The following is an 18074-nucleotide window of genomic DNA, read 5'->3' as shown; positions in this document are numbered from 1 at the left end:
TATCTCTGCATTAGGACTGGACAGGTTCTTAGGAGCCTGAGAACAGAAAACCCTACACACACAGACTCACCCATGCCAGCCCCACCCTCTTCCAGGAGGTGCTCCCAAAAGCACTTCAGTTGCATTTAAGTTAGAGGCTGTGGTTTGGAAATGGGAATCTCAGCCATATATAGCGACAGGGTGGGACTGGCTCTGTGCTCCAAATCAGTCTTACATCCGGGGTTAATGCAACTGCAGGGAAGCATTAGGCCTCTTAGTGCAGGGCTGGCAGGAACACATTGTAATGCATTTATGGAGAGGGAAATAGGCTCATCTGATCATCAGCACAAAGCTGTGAAATCAACTGTCAAAATCAGGGTAGACTACAAGAGCTACAGGGGGCATAATTCATCTTTAACTATAATCTTTCCCACCTGTCAGTACCTCCAGTCCAGCAGGAGGCAAAATTCAGAGAAACACCAAGAATGCTGCAGGTTTCTAAGTTAAAACTAATATTCATTAGCTTCCTGAGACCTGACAATTTGTTTTTGTCTCCTGTAGGGGCCAAGAGTCTCTGGTCTTAATTTCAAGAACCATATATTCTACTGTGCTGAAACCTACGCAGCATGCGACAGTCAGTATATATATATATATATTTATTTGAAAGTATTTTCACTGCAACATGCATTTGTTATCCAAGAGACTTGTATCATGTCAAAAGAAATTTTATATCAAATTTGTTCGGTTGGGGCTCAGGAGGACATATATATATATATATTATATATATATATATTGAGTCTATGAGAAAGGTGCAAGGAGTTGTATAAACAATTGTGAGACACATCTGTCACACACAGAATGTTACAAATAATAACCCTTGCAATTGATATTTTCCAATCTGTCATGTTTTGTTTAATCTGATTTTAAAAAGAAAATTACTCATCAGATGAGTTAGTTCGTTTTTCAGAGTATGTTGATGAGGGAAGACGGGAAGGTATTATCAAATTACATGTTTGATAGGACTGTCATAAATTATGAGTATTCAGGAAAGGAAGCAATGTTGAGATTTAAAAATTCATGCCAAAGATGGTAAGGAACATTTGTGGAGACATTATTACATTGCTTTACAGAAACAGCCATCTTAAGATGCTCATTTCCTTTTTGGCAATATTTGTTTAAACAAGTTTAGTACCTGTATTTTATATACTGCTATTTTTTTTAAACTAAATGTGGGTTCTCTTTTGTTTGGTTCATCTGGCTTCAGCATGTTCTAATTGAAATACACTTTTGTCCCAGGTTGTGCATTATATGTTACACCCTCCTGTCTATTTGCTATTTGTGTTTGTACTATAAATTCTATTACCCTGGAAATTTCCATTGATAAGGGAACCATCCATGGAAACCATGACATGAACAACATTTTACATTTATGTACATTTTACCTCTATTATATTTTCTAACACATTTTATGTGATTATCTTTACAGAAACCAAGTGAGAGTTGTGATGCTAATCAAGATGGATTCCCTCCGTTCAGTGTACAGTGTATACCTGCAATAGAGATTGAGCAGTCAGGAGAATATGAAGAAAAAGCATACGGACCCTGCTGAGTATCTTTGACAGCAGTGGGCCAGCCTCCTCCATAGAGATATCCCCAACACACATCACTCTCGCCCCCTGTTTAGAGCAGTCTGGAACAGCAGATTCACTAATTAACAGATACACAGATACCATCTTTTTAATTATGCCATAGGTGGATGCACAGAGCCTCACTATGCCTCCCACCCCCCCCCCCTCCATTCAAAGGTAAAAACTGGGATGGGCCTGGGTCCATTTGCTGTGCTACTTGTACCTTCAGAAGTTTGTCATTTTCAACCTCAGACACCATTAATCTCCCACTTCCTCTTGGGCTATGGAAGGTGCTACTTGGTGAATGGGGAAAAGGTTTTGACATGAACAAGATTAATGTTTGTTAAAAGTTTTATATACTCTATAAAGACGCCGTGTGTTCCTTCCTTGTTTGTCCTTGGCATATTGTGCTTCATTTTTTTGTGGGTGAAGGTTTTTGTTTTTGCCCAGCACTACAACACCTGATTCAACTAATTAACTAATCATGGTCTTCAATCAAAACCTTGAAAAGTAGTACTGTGTGTTAATGCTGGGCTAAAAACAGCTGCTCGATCGCCCTTGGATTGATCCCCTTAGTACATGTGACATGATGCCTTCCTACATGCATGTTATTGCATAGAGTGCCAAACTCATTTTTGGGTTATAAATATTGTCATTTTTGATCCCACCACACCATAACCACCCACCAGCACAAGCAGTCTGGGTGTAGAGTGGTTGGCATTAAGTCTGAGCTGGAGAACTGAAGCCCATGGGTCATGTAATGATCGATTAATCAGCCTGGCATCTTTAGAGGACTATGCTGGGAATCAGAATGAGAGTGAGGGGGACAGAGAGAAGTGTCCCTGAACAGGAGACTTGTGTATGTGTGTTTTATTGTTCCCTGGACAGCCCATGAGCCATGACCTCACAGAATACGTCCCAGACCTGGTTATACCCAGATTTTTGTATTCTGGTGTTGTAAAAGGATGTACTGTACTTTTACAGTGTTTCTAAAGTGAAGTGTTGACTCACTGTGTGACAGCAAGAGAGATGTGTCAGCATACCTCTGAGCTCATTCCATGGAATAGTCATAACCTTGTGACCAAATGAGGACCACATTTCCCAGAGGACACCAGGATCATACTATCTGCCTGGCAGGATTACATCGTTGCCATGTATTCAACCACCAGAACAAACAGCTGATCTCTGTCTCATCACTGCAATTTCAGAAGCAGATGACTTACTGTTATTGGATGTCAGAGCATGTGACCTCATTGGATTACAAAAAAAAAAAACGTAATCTTTGGGCTCCTGGTCAGATATCCTGGGGTGATAGGGGAGTTATTACAATGTGGTCTTCTCTCCAGTCTTTGAGACAGAATTCAGATTCTCAGATCAGAAATGCAGTCGAAAACATTGAGTTTCTTTTCAGAAAAGGAATTCTGAATGGTCAAAATGTTATACTGTTGTGGTATCTGCGTAAAGCTAGTGGTAAAATCAAATAATTCTATAAATGTAATAAAGTACTTATACTAACCTTAACACAGCACAGCGAAAAGTGGCATTATATCTGTAGTGCGGTAAAGTGATCAGGAAGATTCACCGTAATGAATATACTGTGTACTTATCCTGTCATTACAACAGTACAAAATGAAAAGCAAATGCATATTGAGCTTTGAACACTTATGGTGGGTGACGCAGTCCCTAACTGTAGAGCGAGGTATAAATCTGTTGTAATCACAAGCCTCGTTGCAGTAATGTGGCAGTACAATATTGTGCTACAATGCCTCCCTGTGCTTTTGTGTGTCTGGCTGTTCTGTTCAATTACTCTTGGCTCTTCTGAGTCTTCTGTGTTTTCCGGGTTCTCTATACTCTCCCAAGTTTGTTCTGTCCTGTTGTACTCTCCTGTGTCTCACTGTGTTCTCCTTTGAATCTCCTGTATCTCACTGTGTTCTCCTTTAAATCTCCTGCATCTCACTGCACTCACTTGGGTCACTCTGCCTCCCTGCCAGAACCCTGTGTAGCAGTGATCTGCAGAGGGAGAGGTGGCTGCACATTTTTTAAATTAGATCTAATGCATGAGCCAGACTGGTATCCTAGCAACCCCACAGAACTCTGCCTGTCCAAAGGTCTGAGGAGACTCCCGATTCTGAGATAGTGAGCAGAACCGAGTCAGTCATGTGCTCGGCCTCTTTGTTTTCAGGCAGTTCAGAACAAGCGTCAGTGAGCCTGCCAGCAGGTGATGTGTTTGTATGCACACAAGCTGCACACCCACAAGCTCAGAATTCAAACTGCAATGAACATGTACTCCATTGCCGGAACTCCATATTCTAACCTTTAAATTCTAAGCAGCCTCCACGTAGGGCTTTTAGCTTGAGTGGTGTGGTCTCAGGGCTGTGCAGTCATTGCTGTGTGTGGGTGTACATTAGGGTTATGGTGATTAAGGCACAATAGAAAAATTAAGGATGGTTAAAGGTAAAGTGGGGTGAAGAAGCCCACAATTATTGATCATGCACTTAGTCTTGATGTATCAAAATAACTTTCCCCTGCCAATAGGGGCATCACACCATAGATCACTGCTGCTGGCAAGCAGTAGATTAGTGCTCTCAGTGCCTTTATGGTGCTGTAATGCAGTGATCAATTAAAAGCTGTGGAGTGGAGTGATGTTTCAGACTGCTGAAGAGGAAGAGGCAAGAACTCCAGAGGTTTTAACGCAGATCCATTTCAATACTTTACTACCACTCAAACAGTACTTCCCATAGCGTCTCTATCCCCACTACTGTGTGTATGCCTGAGGTTCTCCACTGCCAACAGGAGTCCATTAGAAGGTTAAATGAATATCATTACATGTAACTGTGACCTTAGTTAACTCAGGGAAGAAAAAAACAACCAATATTCTGTGTGTGCCCTCTAGTGGATGATGGTTGATACTACACCTAACAGTAATCTGAGCCATAAAGGTGAGGTTATCGGGACCAAGCAGTGGTGAGCTTGTAAGCGTTTGAAGACAGAGATACCTCACACCTATTTTGGAAGATATCTCATAAGATATAACAGAAGTATCACTGAATTACAGAAAATGGCTTGCTTAAGTTCACCACCACTGTACACAAAGAATCCAGAGTGAATTTATTCAATTAATTCCTTGTATACATCTCACGAGGAGTTATGCTCCCTGAATATTTTAAAAAAAATGTATTTTGATCACATAGAGATCAAGAATTCGTCTTCACCCACAGTGACCAGGACTTACTATGAAAGAACTGGCCAACTTGCTGAGGCAAAACAAAGAAGCATCAAAAAGGTAACAGGAGACCCACGATGGGAATACAAGAGTCAATAATATGGATAATGACCTTTGTTCTGATTGGCCAGCTCCTTCATAGTCACACTTTGTCTCTTCAGCCCCACTCAGAACAACAGCTGCAAGAAATTGAGCAATAGCCAGAACACTTAGTAAGAGGATTGGCAAATCGCTCAACTTTGCTCCATATGATGGGAGGAATCACTTCAGATTTCCAAACACTCATGACCCTTGTGCCACCTTAACTTTGACCCCTGGAGGAGCTGACTTTTCTCACACGCTATCTTCTCTGTTCAGGATACCAGCTAACAGGATCAGCTCAGGTCATTATCTTTGGGACTGTTGCATGGACCAGCTTATGTTTCCCTATTATTTTCCCATAATGCACTAGGTCAGTGTGACTACTCAGACAGAAGAAGAACCTAGAAAAACTTGTGATAAGATTTGTTGAAACATTAGACAACAAAGACTGATGCACATCTTTAACCACCAGCAATGTTTCACCACTGACGTTTTATGAGTGACAGTGGAGTTAGTGGAGGAACACACTCATGCATGCAAGAGTCTCTCTCTCACTTTCTCTCTCTCTCGGTCTCACAAACACACATACGCACAACAATTAAATGATGTATTTACAATAAAAACATGACAAATTCTAAATATGAAATATGGAATTTATTTACAGGTCAAGTACTATGCACTCATACACACTGGAACAGGTGAACAGTAGCAGTATGTGCTGACAGAACTGCAGGACAGTGGGACACAGGACATCTCAAAAGCAGCCCTGTGTCTGGGAGTTCTGAAAATGAAAGGAATACCAGTTCACCTGGGCACCGAGGCAACGGGACCGAGCGCTGGGCCCAGCTGGGCCCGGGATTCAGTAAGGCAGCGATGAACATTAAACACACACACACACACACACACACAATGAAAGCGGCCCTGTTTTTCCTGTCCAGGGCAGAGACTCTGCCAGCACACGGGGAATGTGTGTCTGTCACCGTGGGCTTCAGCGAGGTTTGAGTCCACCTCACCACATTCACCCGCCTCTGCTTTTCAAAAGTGAAACAGCGACACCGGACTAGCATGAGGTAGACTTCAACAAAAAGAATAAAAATGAAAGGAATATCTAAATAATCTGCAACGTCTGCAAAGGACTCCCTGTCTTCAGTTAAAGCCTAAACCACTGACATGGCAGACAAATGACAAATTTCCCCAAAATATAATACCATTTTTTTATTCTCCCTTCAACGGATTAAGTACGTAATCTGGGCGACTTCAATTTAAAAGGATGGTCCTTGATATTAAAATATGAATAAAAAAGTTGTACATGGCTTACTAAAACTGAAATGAATGGAGAACAATCATTTAAAAACACTGTCTTTCAAAACCATAACCAGTGAAACCGATATCAGCACCCACTGTTCTGACTGGTTTCTGATTCACATTAAATAAAAAATAACTGTCAACATTGTAGCGATTTTATCTATGTGCTTCCAGGAATAGCATAGATTATTCTGTATATGTTCATCAATAAAATTATCACTGGTTTCTTGCCTGCACTAAGGTAAGGCACCTGATAAAATAAACATTTCTTTCCATGGGAGACTCCATATTCACATATGCAAAACTGCGATTCTTGGGCCAAACAGGGATCACCCCCAATGCTACTGTAAAACAAGACATTACCTGCTGCTGCACTTCAGTCAGAACTCTTACCATCTGTTATCATGCAGCAGACCAATACAAACAAATCTGCATCCCTGTGCCAATGTGTGAACAGGCTATCAAAAAGCCATACATATGTGGCAGGACACAAAGATGGAAGATATATTATTCCTAAACAAATTAAATCAATCCTGATGTTAACATTTCAGCACAAGAGATACTCAATAATATACAGAATGTGCAAGCTTTGAAATAAAATGGAACAAAATAAGTTTAAAATATAAGTCCATACTGTATGTTTCAATGGACTATCAATCCAACCATAGTCATCAAAATGGGATGACAGCCTTTTCTTGCAATGATCCCTAAAAAGATTGCCTTTAAAACAAATAAGAATATTAAAAATATATATATTTCTAAAATTCTCAACTCTCTGTTCTTAATATGGTGTGAGGGCAGAAATATCATATATAGCCTCTATATATTTCTTTTTAAAAGAAAACGACACATGTTAATGGAATAAAATAAAGAAAAGTATTTTGTGAACACACAAAGTGTAAGAACAGGCTCACAGACGTGGTTCGCTCACACCTGCACTGATCCAGATGTACGTCTGAAGGAGTTAGGATATCACAACACACATTTTGAAAGGAAAATGAATGATCAAAATACACGATTGCTTCCTTTTCCGATCTGAAGTAATACATCCCAGTTAGACCCCCGACCTGCAACAGTGACGATGTGGTGGAACGAGGGAGAGGGAACGATGCTGGTTTAGTTACTGCAGAAAAGGCACCGGCCCCTTGAACCCCTGGGGGGCAGACTTGGGGCAGAGAGGAGAGCCTAACAGTCCTGTGTGTGACGTCTATGGTGAGTCGGGAGGGGGTGGCAGGTGTCACTCGACTGCGTCACAGATCCGTAGGATTTGCTGGTTAAAGTCCTCTGGCTGGTCAGCATACACATAGTGCCCAGCCCCACGGATTGCCTGGGTGGGGGTCAGACAGACAGACAGACAGACAGGGAGGGAGGGAGGGAGGGAGAAAGAGAGAGAGATTGGTGATTAGAGAAGCTGTTGGGACTGCTGAACATCCGAAGAAAATTATCATGCTTCTCATTGTTTATGCAGCACAAAGGAAAAGACATGGGACAGACTGGGAAAAGCTTGTCCAATGGTTCCCCTTTTACTGGGATCTGTCGGTATGTTCATTTAAGACTGACTGCGGAAGTGGCATAGTAAAAGCTCACTATTATCTCCACGTGGGAGTTGGGCCTCAGCTCTTTAATGGCGGTGCCTGAGTTGCCGTTGATGCTGGAGCGCGAGCCGTACACCACGGTGATGGGGATGTCCTCCTGGATCAGAGCCACCCTCTGCAGCATGGGCCGCTTCGCCCAGCCGTACGGAATAGTCATGTTTTTAAAGGCAGTTTCTCCACTGCAAAGGAAACAAAGATGGGAAAGCTGTAACTGACCTGCATAAAATACATGCCTTCAGCGTTACTGTCATATTAAATACAGCATACTTTTATTTAGAGATGTGCTGATACATATGTAAGAATGCAATCACATACTTACTTTAAGGGTGGCGATGGGGTATTTGTAAATAGAAATCATCCAATTTCAGGGATGTATTAGCAGATAGGCTAATTGTAATACATTGGAATGAGGAATAGCAAAAAACACAGCTTGGGTATTGAAAAATTGAATATTTAGTCATGCTGTATATGAATGATAGCAAAGCCAAGCTAGGCATGTTATGCTTAAAAACAACAGCGAGATGATAACACCTGATAGGAATTCATTGTGAACAGCATCTTTTAGTTGCCTATGCTCATAGAGACCTAGACAAAGAGAGTGAGATGTACCTGGGCATCTGTACATTCAGGTGGTAGATGTACTCTGTGACGGTGTTGTCATTAAACATGGAGGAAAATTTCTTCTTGAAGTCTGGCCTGAGTGTTTGGACCAGCATAGGGCCTTTGGGTTGACAGAAAGACAAGGTCAGAGGGGCAGAGAGACATACAGAGAAAGGGTAACTGAATGACTTCACAAGTTCACATAGCTGACCCCTTGGTCATGACCTCTCTACTAAGTCCTCCCAGACAATAGGGGTCACTCTTACCAAGTGGACCAGCCAGCCTGAGCCCTGCCAGTGGGTTGAAGGGGCTGAGTATGGCCCCCAGGGCTTTGATCCACACCGGGATGGGCCGGTCCTCATCCGCCGTGTCCGGACGCTCGGGAAACCCCCACGGCTCCACCAGAACCAGGTGTTTCACCCTGCAGGGGGAGCAGAACACTCAGGAAGACTGAACACTGGAGAGACAGGACACATGCACACATACGCACTGACCCACACTGTGGCCTGCTCAGTCATTCATAATTTACCCTCTAAAACTGACAAAGCTAATCTGGCTGAACACAGTGACAGTCTTCGTACATCTGATGCCCTGGATTTGAGTGGTCGTAAAGGGAGTCCATGACTCCAGCTTTGACAGTGAGGGGGACAGAAGACACAAACCACAGATCCTATAAATCACATGGCCATCTGGGACATTCGGCATAGGAAAACTCCTCTTGCATTATTGCATTAAGGACATTTATCAGACTGCTGAACGAGAACAGAGTTCCGTTTCAGTTGAGACATGAATATAGTATTACAAGCAGGGTTGATAGGGCAATAGAGGGATATAAACGGCGGCATTTGAGGGCACTGATATTACTGTAGTGCATCTGGAACATTCTCCAGGGCCTGAAATTTGTTCAGACTTGTTCAGCCGCCTGACCTTTCAGAACTGGGCATGTCTTGCATTAGCTGAGCATTGTGCACTTTATCACAGAGCTGTTCTCATTACGAGCTCACCACAAACTTAAGCTCTACTGTGTGTCATTGGCAACAGAACACATATACATAAAAAGAAAATAAACTATTCAGAGTCCAATTGGTGTCTTTTAAAAACAATTAAATTAATTAATTGAAAAAAAATTCACTTGTTCCTTAACACGATTTTTCCTTATTTAAATATATATTTACGCCATGTGTGTTTATGTGTGTGTGTATGTGTGTGTTAACACTTACATATACATTTTTTCCCACAAATGCTGCAGAGCTTAAATAAATCTACTGAAACTGCACGACACAGGAAATTCAAAGAGGCACCCTGTGACTGGCTCCGGGGTCCCAACCCTGACCCCGCCCACCTGGAGGGGAACTTGAGCGAATAGGAGGCGGCCAGGAAGCCTCCCAGGTTGTGGCCGACCAGGATCATGGCCTCCAGCCCCACCCTGGCCCTCCACTGCTCGATGGAGTCCACGAACTGCAGCTCCGCCTCGCGGGCGTCGCCGCTGAACTGGGGCCGGCTGCTCCGCCCGAAACCCAGCAGGTCGAAGGCGTAGACGGGGCGCTGCTGGGACAGGGCGTCCAGGTTCAGCGCCCACAGCCCCACGCCCCCCCCGAACCCGTGCAGCAGCACCACGGGCGTCCTGTCCTGTGCCTGCCCCTTAAACATCAGCGTCCAGATCTGGTTCCCGTCCGATATGCAGACGTGCTGCCGAGAGAAGGTGTCGGCTATGGCTGCGAGGAGAAAACAGCAGGCGGAAAGTTTATCAGAATCTGAGAAAATTATTTTCCTGTCAGTAAATGTTTTTACAATGAATTTACTTAAGTATGACAGAAAGAGAGAGGGCAGAGGAAGAAGGGATAAGAGAGAGTAAGGACGAGGAGAGGGAGAGGGCACCCACACTCCAGCATCTTCTCCTCTGCATCCTTCAGCTTGCAAAGGGATGTTGGACACCAGGAGGGCAGCCAACTGGTCACCCACCATGACCTACAGAGAGAGAGAGAAAGAGAGAGAGAGAAACAAAGAGAGAGTCATCAGAACATGCACACGTGGAGTGGACAAACACAGCATGCATACACACAAACATGATGCACATGCTACAGTCATGTGACATGACAGCTCTAAGGCTCACATCACCCCAGTAACATTTGCTCCAATGATGTGCTCTACTTGTGCTTGTGGCATAGTTTCCATTCCCCTTTGTGTTTCCGGTGGCACCCCCTCCCCCATTGGCCTACCCAGGATTCCAATGCTATTTCCACTCATGCTAGAGACCGCAATCATGGGCATATTAATACAGCAGACAGCTGTGATTATATCATTTCTCTTCTTCACAAGAAAGAGATTCCAATATAATAAAACATAAGACATAGTTTTTTTAAAAGCAGAAAGCAAAAGCAGCATGATGTTCGAGGCTTGGAAAGCTATCTCCAATTTTTCTTCTTTTTTTTATTTTACAAAGCATAATCTCCAGTCCTGTTCTATTCCAAAGTGAAGGTCTCATCGGGTTTCTCAAGCTGTCGGGTACACAGCGCCAGGCGCCTGATATTGATTTTCTCTCCTGATGGCTCGGAGGCCGCCGCTCTGCTGACAGACGGAGGGGCGCCATTAGAGGAGATGGCCCAGGATGAGGCCTCGACCCCGCCAGACCAGGAGAAACAGCTGATCTTACAGGATAGGCACCCACTCTCTGGAGATCACAGCTAATTGGGATCATTATTAAATTATTAAATGGGATTATTATTAAACAGGATGATTTCGAGCTGAGGGTTAGGCACAGTAACAAAGTGGCCATGAACAGTCCATGCTTTAGAACCCTTTGGGAATTGGACATGTCTGCTGTATGTGAGGTTCTGAAGAAACAGGGCCCGTAGGAAAGCATCTGGCCACAGTACTAAGTCACAACAGTAAAGAAGTTTCAGTTTTAAACTTTAGAACGGAAATAGCTCAAAAATTAAAATGGATATTATTCTGGCAATTAGTTTCACTCTACATTAATGAAAAGCAAGTACCAACAAAATGTTTTGGTCATCGCTGGTATATCAACAGGTGACCATAATAGGATCAGTCAAGGATTGGTCAAGACTGTCTACGTGTTGTGTTTTTGAAACAGACACAGCCCTTGTGTGGGGTGAAGATGTTATCCTATTTGTCAGACAGCAACCTGGACAAACCGGATCAGTTAAAACATTATATCAATCAGTCCTTGGGAGACTGTGGATAAATCACTTGGTGAAACTCCTTGCGTGTGCAATTTGTGTGTTCCAATTCCTACCTGAGTCCAATTAATCAATCTCCACCCTACACTGCCACTAGACAGAGATACACTTTGATCGGTGAGTCACCAAGAAAACATGAAGGCCAAGCACGCACTGCCCTACCCCGCTGGGCCAAACACATGGTTCTTATCACACTGCATGACATCTCACTTGAAGAGTGTAAGGTTAAAGGTTCATGTTTGGGAGGACAGGCACAGAAAGACATGCTGAAAGAAACAAACAGGTCCTGAATAAAATGAGCAGGGGCAGGCCATAGCGCATACAGTACTATGCAGACGTGCTGAACTTGGAAAGCATTTCTCTGTTCAGAGATGGGCTTTGCCCCACACAGAAGGCAGGAAAGCTGTAAGCTGGACCGGCCATCTGATACTCCCACTGAGACTGGGAGAGGAGCTGTAAGGAACACGATCCTTCCAGGGGAAGTGTTCACTTGTGCAGAGAAATAAGATGTTGAGAAATTTTGATAGCTGGACCCTGTCCAGTTCTGAGACATCTCTCCTGCTACCCCCCCACCCTGGCTGCAGGCCGCACACCGCACACAGGGGCCCACATGGCTGTGGGGCAGAGGCATCTGCGTGTCTGAGGTGCCCCCCTAGACATAACCCCACCCCACAGTGTCAGGGCCTAATGACTGCCCCCTGCAGGAGGGGAAATGACTACGTCTCTGCCTGGTGGTGTTAACCCTGAAACACTTTCCGAGGACACTCTTTGACATTCTCCGCCCGCCCTGCTCAAGTTACCCATAGACTTCTGCTGGCATACAACACAGCCCACACAGCAGCACAGCAGAGGCCAAATGAGCACAGCTGAACCTCACATAGGCAGAGATGGCACACCTTATCCGTACACAGGGGGATGATATAACACACCTTAACCTGACAGAGGAGCTCTGGGCAGCAATAGGGGGAATCATATTTTGTATTAGGCTAAAGTATGTACTGGTGTTTGAAAAATTTCTGAATCACTTATCTGATGTAGCCTATTATGTAAATTTATACAGTTTACAGGCTTAAGTCACGCTGGAAGTAAAAAAAAACAGCACACCGGATTAAGATCTACATACAGATCTGCATGTAGTTCACTCATTCATTTCATTCTGGAATGAAACTACGAGGGGGAGGTGCCCTTTCACTTTCACTGTGCTAAGAAAGATTACCACCGACAGGTTAAGCAGAGCAGCACTATGAGAAAGCCAAGAGCAAGCATTAGTCACACAGACACATCATCACACGCACTAAGGTGATCATGCGGTTACCTTGCAGTCGACTCCAGAAACAGCAGCAATTTGTAGAACAGACTATGAAAACCGAGATGCACCAGTGTTCGGTAAACAGTTCTAAAGCAAAAAGCAAAAAATAGCAGCTAAATTTTTGGAAAAAAATAAATTAATAAAATGTGCTTTAAGCTCATGTTAATGCAGCCTTAAGTAATTCTATTCAAATGTGCATTAAACATGCAGTTATTTGATTATTAGCATAGAATCATAGAGGAAAATATACAGTAATGTCACATCAACCAGGGACAGCCTATTTGTACACGTATGTAGTGCCGCCCTGTGTTCAACATTAAGCATTATGTTTCACTGAAGTAAATCAAACTTTCATATCCAAAAAAATTACAAAAATATCACATATACTCAAACCAATTCTATTGTCTTGTACATCAGTCCACTAACTTTCAAGTTTATATGCTTATGCTAAAACCACCACAATTTCAATTTGTGTTCAAAGAGTGCAACATTTTGATTTAGCCACAGAAGCATTCCTACGTCTGAGAATGAAAGCACTGTGATAACTTTATTAAGCATAAAAATTACCTTAATTTGTTTAAATGCTTCACAATGTACAGGTGAGCTAGTCCCACACCGCTGACATCTTCAAATCAGCTAATGTTAGCATAACATTTCACTGATACCACGCATTGTATTCTAACAGCCAGTGCACAGTGTTTAAGTTGTAGGCTATAACCTGATGTGTACGGAACTCTGGAAGAAGTTAGGACCCCCACCCTCCTAGAATCATTAGCCAGCAAATATTATGATCCTCTTTCTAACACATTGTTAGCCTGCTAAGAAAGTTATTCATATGCAACACACCATCATCAGCCTGCTGTCCACATAACCCTCTGTCGTGTAATTGCTATCCTGCAAACTAGTTTCAAGTTATTTCTTCATGAACCACAAATGGGTGAAGCTATCATGGGTTATCAACGGCTACGATTGAACCATCAATGTTTTGCTACAGTGAGCACAATCATAAAACTCTAAAGCATTTTGGTGATTGTCTTCATAGGGTATCAGTGCTAGGGGGTTCATGAAACTTCACTATTACACTCTTTCTGCAGTCATCCGCTATCTATGACAGGGCAAGGGTTTTCTCCATTAAACTTGGGCAAATTCAAGCCACACGGCTTATCAGCAGAAAAAATCACCTGTGTTATTAAACTTATATCAACTCTGAGTTCTCTGCTAGCTGTTGTCCTGTGCCACTTTATTTAGTTCCGTGATTATTTCTGATATAGTAACATACTTACTGCTGTAACGTTATACAATAACATAGCATAATAATCTTAGAATTTAGGTAGCTAAAGCCATATAAATCAAGTAACGTATTTTAAAAGACTGGCTATGTACCACTAACTACTTTCACTTTGACTCAGATAACTTTAACGGCAACTAGCTAGCAAGTTTATAATCAACCACATATCTGTTGCACTGTCTAAATATTTCAGCAATTACCAATAAACAGGTAGCTAACACGCTAGCGTTAGCCAGCAAGCCATGTAAGAAATTTCGCTGATGTTATTTTAGACTAAATCGCGAGTCCAATGAACGATAATTCGTCCTGGATCTATTCAGAAGCTGAACGATTTTCACCCAATGTTTTGGACTTAAGCCCAAAGCAGCCAGCTAATTATTTTTCGTCCTATATTTTTCAGATTTGTTAAGTTCATTACAAACAAGTAAAAGCATCCATGGCAATTCAAAATATTGACAGCTACAGTATCTTACCCCCTCTCAGCTGACTCCGTCGCTTCGGCCATCTTTCTCATGTAGCTGACGTACAATGACGTGCGGGTGTTATGTTTAGGGGCGTGGTTAGTGACGCAGCTTTGCCAGTTGTCAACTATCAAAACATGTAACATGCAATAATCGGGATGGCTTGTATGCCATCCGCCAAGTCAGGGCTTGGTAGAGCATGCCCCATACCCATACAGTACCGAGAGTTTGGCACTTTTCAGGGTTTCAAACAGAAACAATCACAATGTTCACAGACTCCCAACTCTTAAGAACATTGACTTCCTTCTCACCACATGTAAACACACAGAAGTCAGATACAGATTCATACGTCCACACAATGCAGCTCACAAAATGAATGTACTAGGCAAGCGGTAGGCAGATATTGGCAACAAATGGCCGCAACCCAGCAAGCACACATGCCAACAACAGCGAGACTGGACTGGACTTTTAATGTTGTCTCAAAAATGTTGTCACATTTCCACTAGTTAAGCTGTCACTGCATTTAGCCAGGTTTGGAAGCTTCGAAATAAGCATGTGTCTTACTGACTTGACAGTTCGGTGCATGCAACCTTAACTAAATCATTTAGAGATTACAGGGTGTTTTATCAGTCGTGAAAACAGCTAATTGCCCCACTTGGGCAACATTAGTTTGGTCACTCGTTCTACAGGCACAACACCGGAATACAATATGTGCAGATTCACTTATCTTAATATCAGGAGTGAACTGCGTTAGCAACCTTGATGATTGAATTGGGTGGTAGCTCAGCCTAATGCACTGTACCGAAATAACTTCCCGTTTGGAACAAACAGTGCATTCCCCGTTCTAGGGTGAGGGTGTGTGCGCGCAGTGCTCTATCCTGCTGCGCCTGCTTGTCGCGTCAGTGACGTGGAGAAACTAGCTACAATCAGCACTGCTTGCTATACACAGACAGCAGTCAAAAGTCAAGTTCCCGTAAATAGGCAATTAAAGCTTCTACCGAAAGAGGTCGATTTCTATATTTGTAATCGTTGAAAGCAACCGGACCAGCCTGGTAAGTTGCTGGAACTAGTTAGAAATGCTGTTTGGTTCGCTGCGAAAGGCCTAGCAACCTCATTCACAGTGTTTTGTGTCATATTGGTTTCATATAGGCTAACCTGTTAATTGTCCTCGGGACAACAACTCGTATCGTAAACCAAACAAAACTTAATCTAACGTTACCTTACTAAAAACGACCAGGAACCATTTGTCGACAGAACATTGAATACGCAGATTAGGCTCCACCCTGCGATTCAGAGAAGTGTAATAGTAGGTTACGATTTAAAACAGTAATTATCTACAACTATGTCGATGCTTTTCGATATTGAATAGCCATTGGAATGTAGTGGTCGTTACCGTTCAATTTAAAGTGAGATTTGAAATGGTTTCCATAAATACGGTGTAAAGCATTCGACTACGGTACGACTAACCCTTAACATATAAGATCACAAGTATGTGATGAGCACTGATTATTATAATGCGGATGAGAAAACCATTACTGGTTTGTTTGTTGGGGAAAAAATAAAGGATGAAGGAACGTGCTGCTCGTGACGGAATGTTCTGTCACTGTTTGGAAGTTCTGCACATAATTCTTGAGTATCACTTTTGTCTTACTGTAGAACAGAACAAGCGGGTGTATAAAGAAACACTTGCACACAATGCGACACGATAGTGCTTGCCACGCAGTAAGCTGACATACGGAAAAGGTTAGGCTACGTTTTCCTGTGGAGTGGTATTTCACGCGATGTTCTCAGAAGTTTACTCATGAGATGTTTACACAGACCGGTGATAACGTTTTATCTTGTACCGGCAAACCCATAACTGATCGGACGACCGCAAAATCGTCTCTTCGACGATGGAGGTTGCATTGACTGTTGCCAGCCAGAGTACGATTTGGGATAAACTGAGGAATGGGTATAACAAATAAAATACATTTTACAGAGACTGCACCACCAGCATCAGCTAACAGTCATTCATTTATAAGATTAAAATGTTTCCCCATAAGTATGCACACATTTCAGAACACAATAACTACATTATTCAAATAATACATTTGAATGTGCAGTTGAGTAATGCACGTGCAGGCGATGTGGATTCAAATCAGGCCCTAATTATATGCGCTGTATTTGAAAATGAGATGATTGCACTGGGGCTGTAAAACGCACTGTGTGGTTATTCTCGGTGTGCATTGCACGTGCCCTCGCTATAGGGCATATATCTGTGAATTTAAGATACATGTGGACACAGCATTGTGCTGGCAAATAGATGAGAAAAGTTCGTGCTCGGATTATCTTTTATGTCACAGAAGACCTTCAGAAAACGCAATCATTTAGTGTATTGTTGTATTCTGCAGGGTGCGTAGAAAATGAAAAAAGGTGTGTCAGTTTCTGACAGTGATGGGCACGCGTTCACCCCGCTGGTGGCCATCGAGCTGGCCGAAGACGTTAAAGAGGAGGCAGTCACATGGCTGCTGGACAGAATAAAGGATAAACAGCAGCAAGGAGGTAAGTAATCTGGTGCTAACAGCTTCACAGCATGAAAATACAACATTGCTATACTTAGTATTGGGTACTTTCAACCAACATTTGTTATTCCTGACATTTATGGCCATCTCTTTCAGTGTATTAAATGACTGATTCCTAATTTGTGCAGTTATAATTGCATGGAGCAATTTGTATGATTTTCATGTTTTTATTGTTGACTTGTAATCCTGGGTGGGGTTTCTTCAACTCTGGCATTAAGAGATTGCACTTGATTTCTAGCTGGATTAAATTCAGTCTGGGGCATTGTGTCGGCATGCACAGTTCGAGTTCAAATTTCAGGAATAGTTGCTGTGGCTGAACGCATTGTATCAGATGCATTTGTCTCTTTGCCCATTTGATAATGCACTTGTCCTACCCTTTGGTTAAAATGCTTGTGGCCTGTGTTTTGAAAGGGACCGACTTATTGGTGGACCAGGTGCCCCTGGAGACCCAGAGCGATCAGAAGGGGAACCCCAACGTATTTGTTGTGGGTGCTACATGGCTGAGGCTGCTGCAGGGGGCTGAGGAGGTCGGCCTTGTGAAGGAGTTCAGTGATGGATCCATGCGAGGGTTCACATATGCCAACAAGGAGAACTTCAAATCCTTCCAAGGTACAAAAGTTGCACACAGTGCACAGTCACACTTCTATTATAACCCCTAAGCTGATTGTGCGGATCTTCCTGCATTTTAGAGGATTTTTGAAATGATATTGAGGCCAACTGTTTGAGCTGTAACAATTTATTAAAATGTTGGTTGGTGGCACTGTGTTGTAGTGTATGCAGAACCTATAGCAGGTGACTAGTTATTGTACCCCTGAGTAAGGTGTTGCATACAACATACAGATGT

The 18074-nt window shown here is 42.8% G+C and overlaps 2 protein-coding genes across 4 annotated transcripts in view; one reads left to right on the top strand and one right to left on the bottom strand.

The window, feature by feature from the left end:
• Window positions 1–5543: 5543 nt before the first annotated feature.
• abhd5a (abhydrolase domain containing 5a) lies at window positions 5544–15194 on the bottom strand. Of its 2 annotated transcripts, XM_064345379.1 has the most exons (8): window positions 14682–15194; window positions 12927–13007; window positions 10294–10379; window positions 9754–10126; window positions 8678–8832; window positions 8421–8532; window positions 7804–7990; window positions 5544–7543 (listed from the first exon to the last, which is right to left on the bottom strand). In XM_064345379.1, exons 1-8 carry the CDS (start codon window positions 14813–14815, stop codon window positions 7454–7456), a joined length of 1218 nt encoding a protein of 405 aa, XP_064201449.1. In that variant the 5' UTR covers window positions 14816–15194; the 3' UTR covers window positions 5544–7453. The 2 variants fall into 2 exon arrangements, with proteins under 2 accessions (XP_064201449.1, XP_064201450.1); XM_064345380.1 differs by lacking the exon at window positions 12927–13007.
• A 360-nt stretch (window positions 15195–15554) lies between these two features.
• The window catches only part of ano10a (anoctamin 10a), a 31181-nt gene continuing 28661 nt past the window's right edge, over window positions 15555–18074 (top strand). The window contains exons 1-3 of one of the 2 annotated variants that reach the window (XM_064345375.1): window positions 15555–15721; window positions 17060–17210; window positions 17642–17839. In XM_064345375.1, the coding sequence (XP_064201445.1) occupies window positions 17072–17210; window positions 17642–17839 (337 nt within the window). In that variant the 5' untranslated portion in view covers window positions 15555–15721; window positions 17060–17071. The remainder of the gene's footprint in view (window positions 15722–17059; window positions 17211–17641; window positions 17840–18074) is intronic. The other variant, XM_064345376.1, reaches the window with a different exon arrangement.

This window comes from Anguilla rostrata, chromosome 1, assembly GCF_018555375.3.
Source record: "Anguilla rostrata isolate EN2019 chromosome 1, ASM1855537v3, whole genome shotgun sequence".
Classification (NCBI taxonomy): Eukaryota; Metazoa; Chordata; class Actinopteri; order Anguilliformes; family Anguillidae; genus Anguilla; species Anguilla rostrata.
The sequence above is the reverse complement of the archived record's forward strand: the minus strand, read 5'-3'. Positions and strand labels throughout refer to the sequence as shown.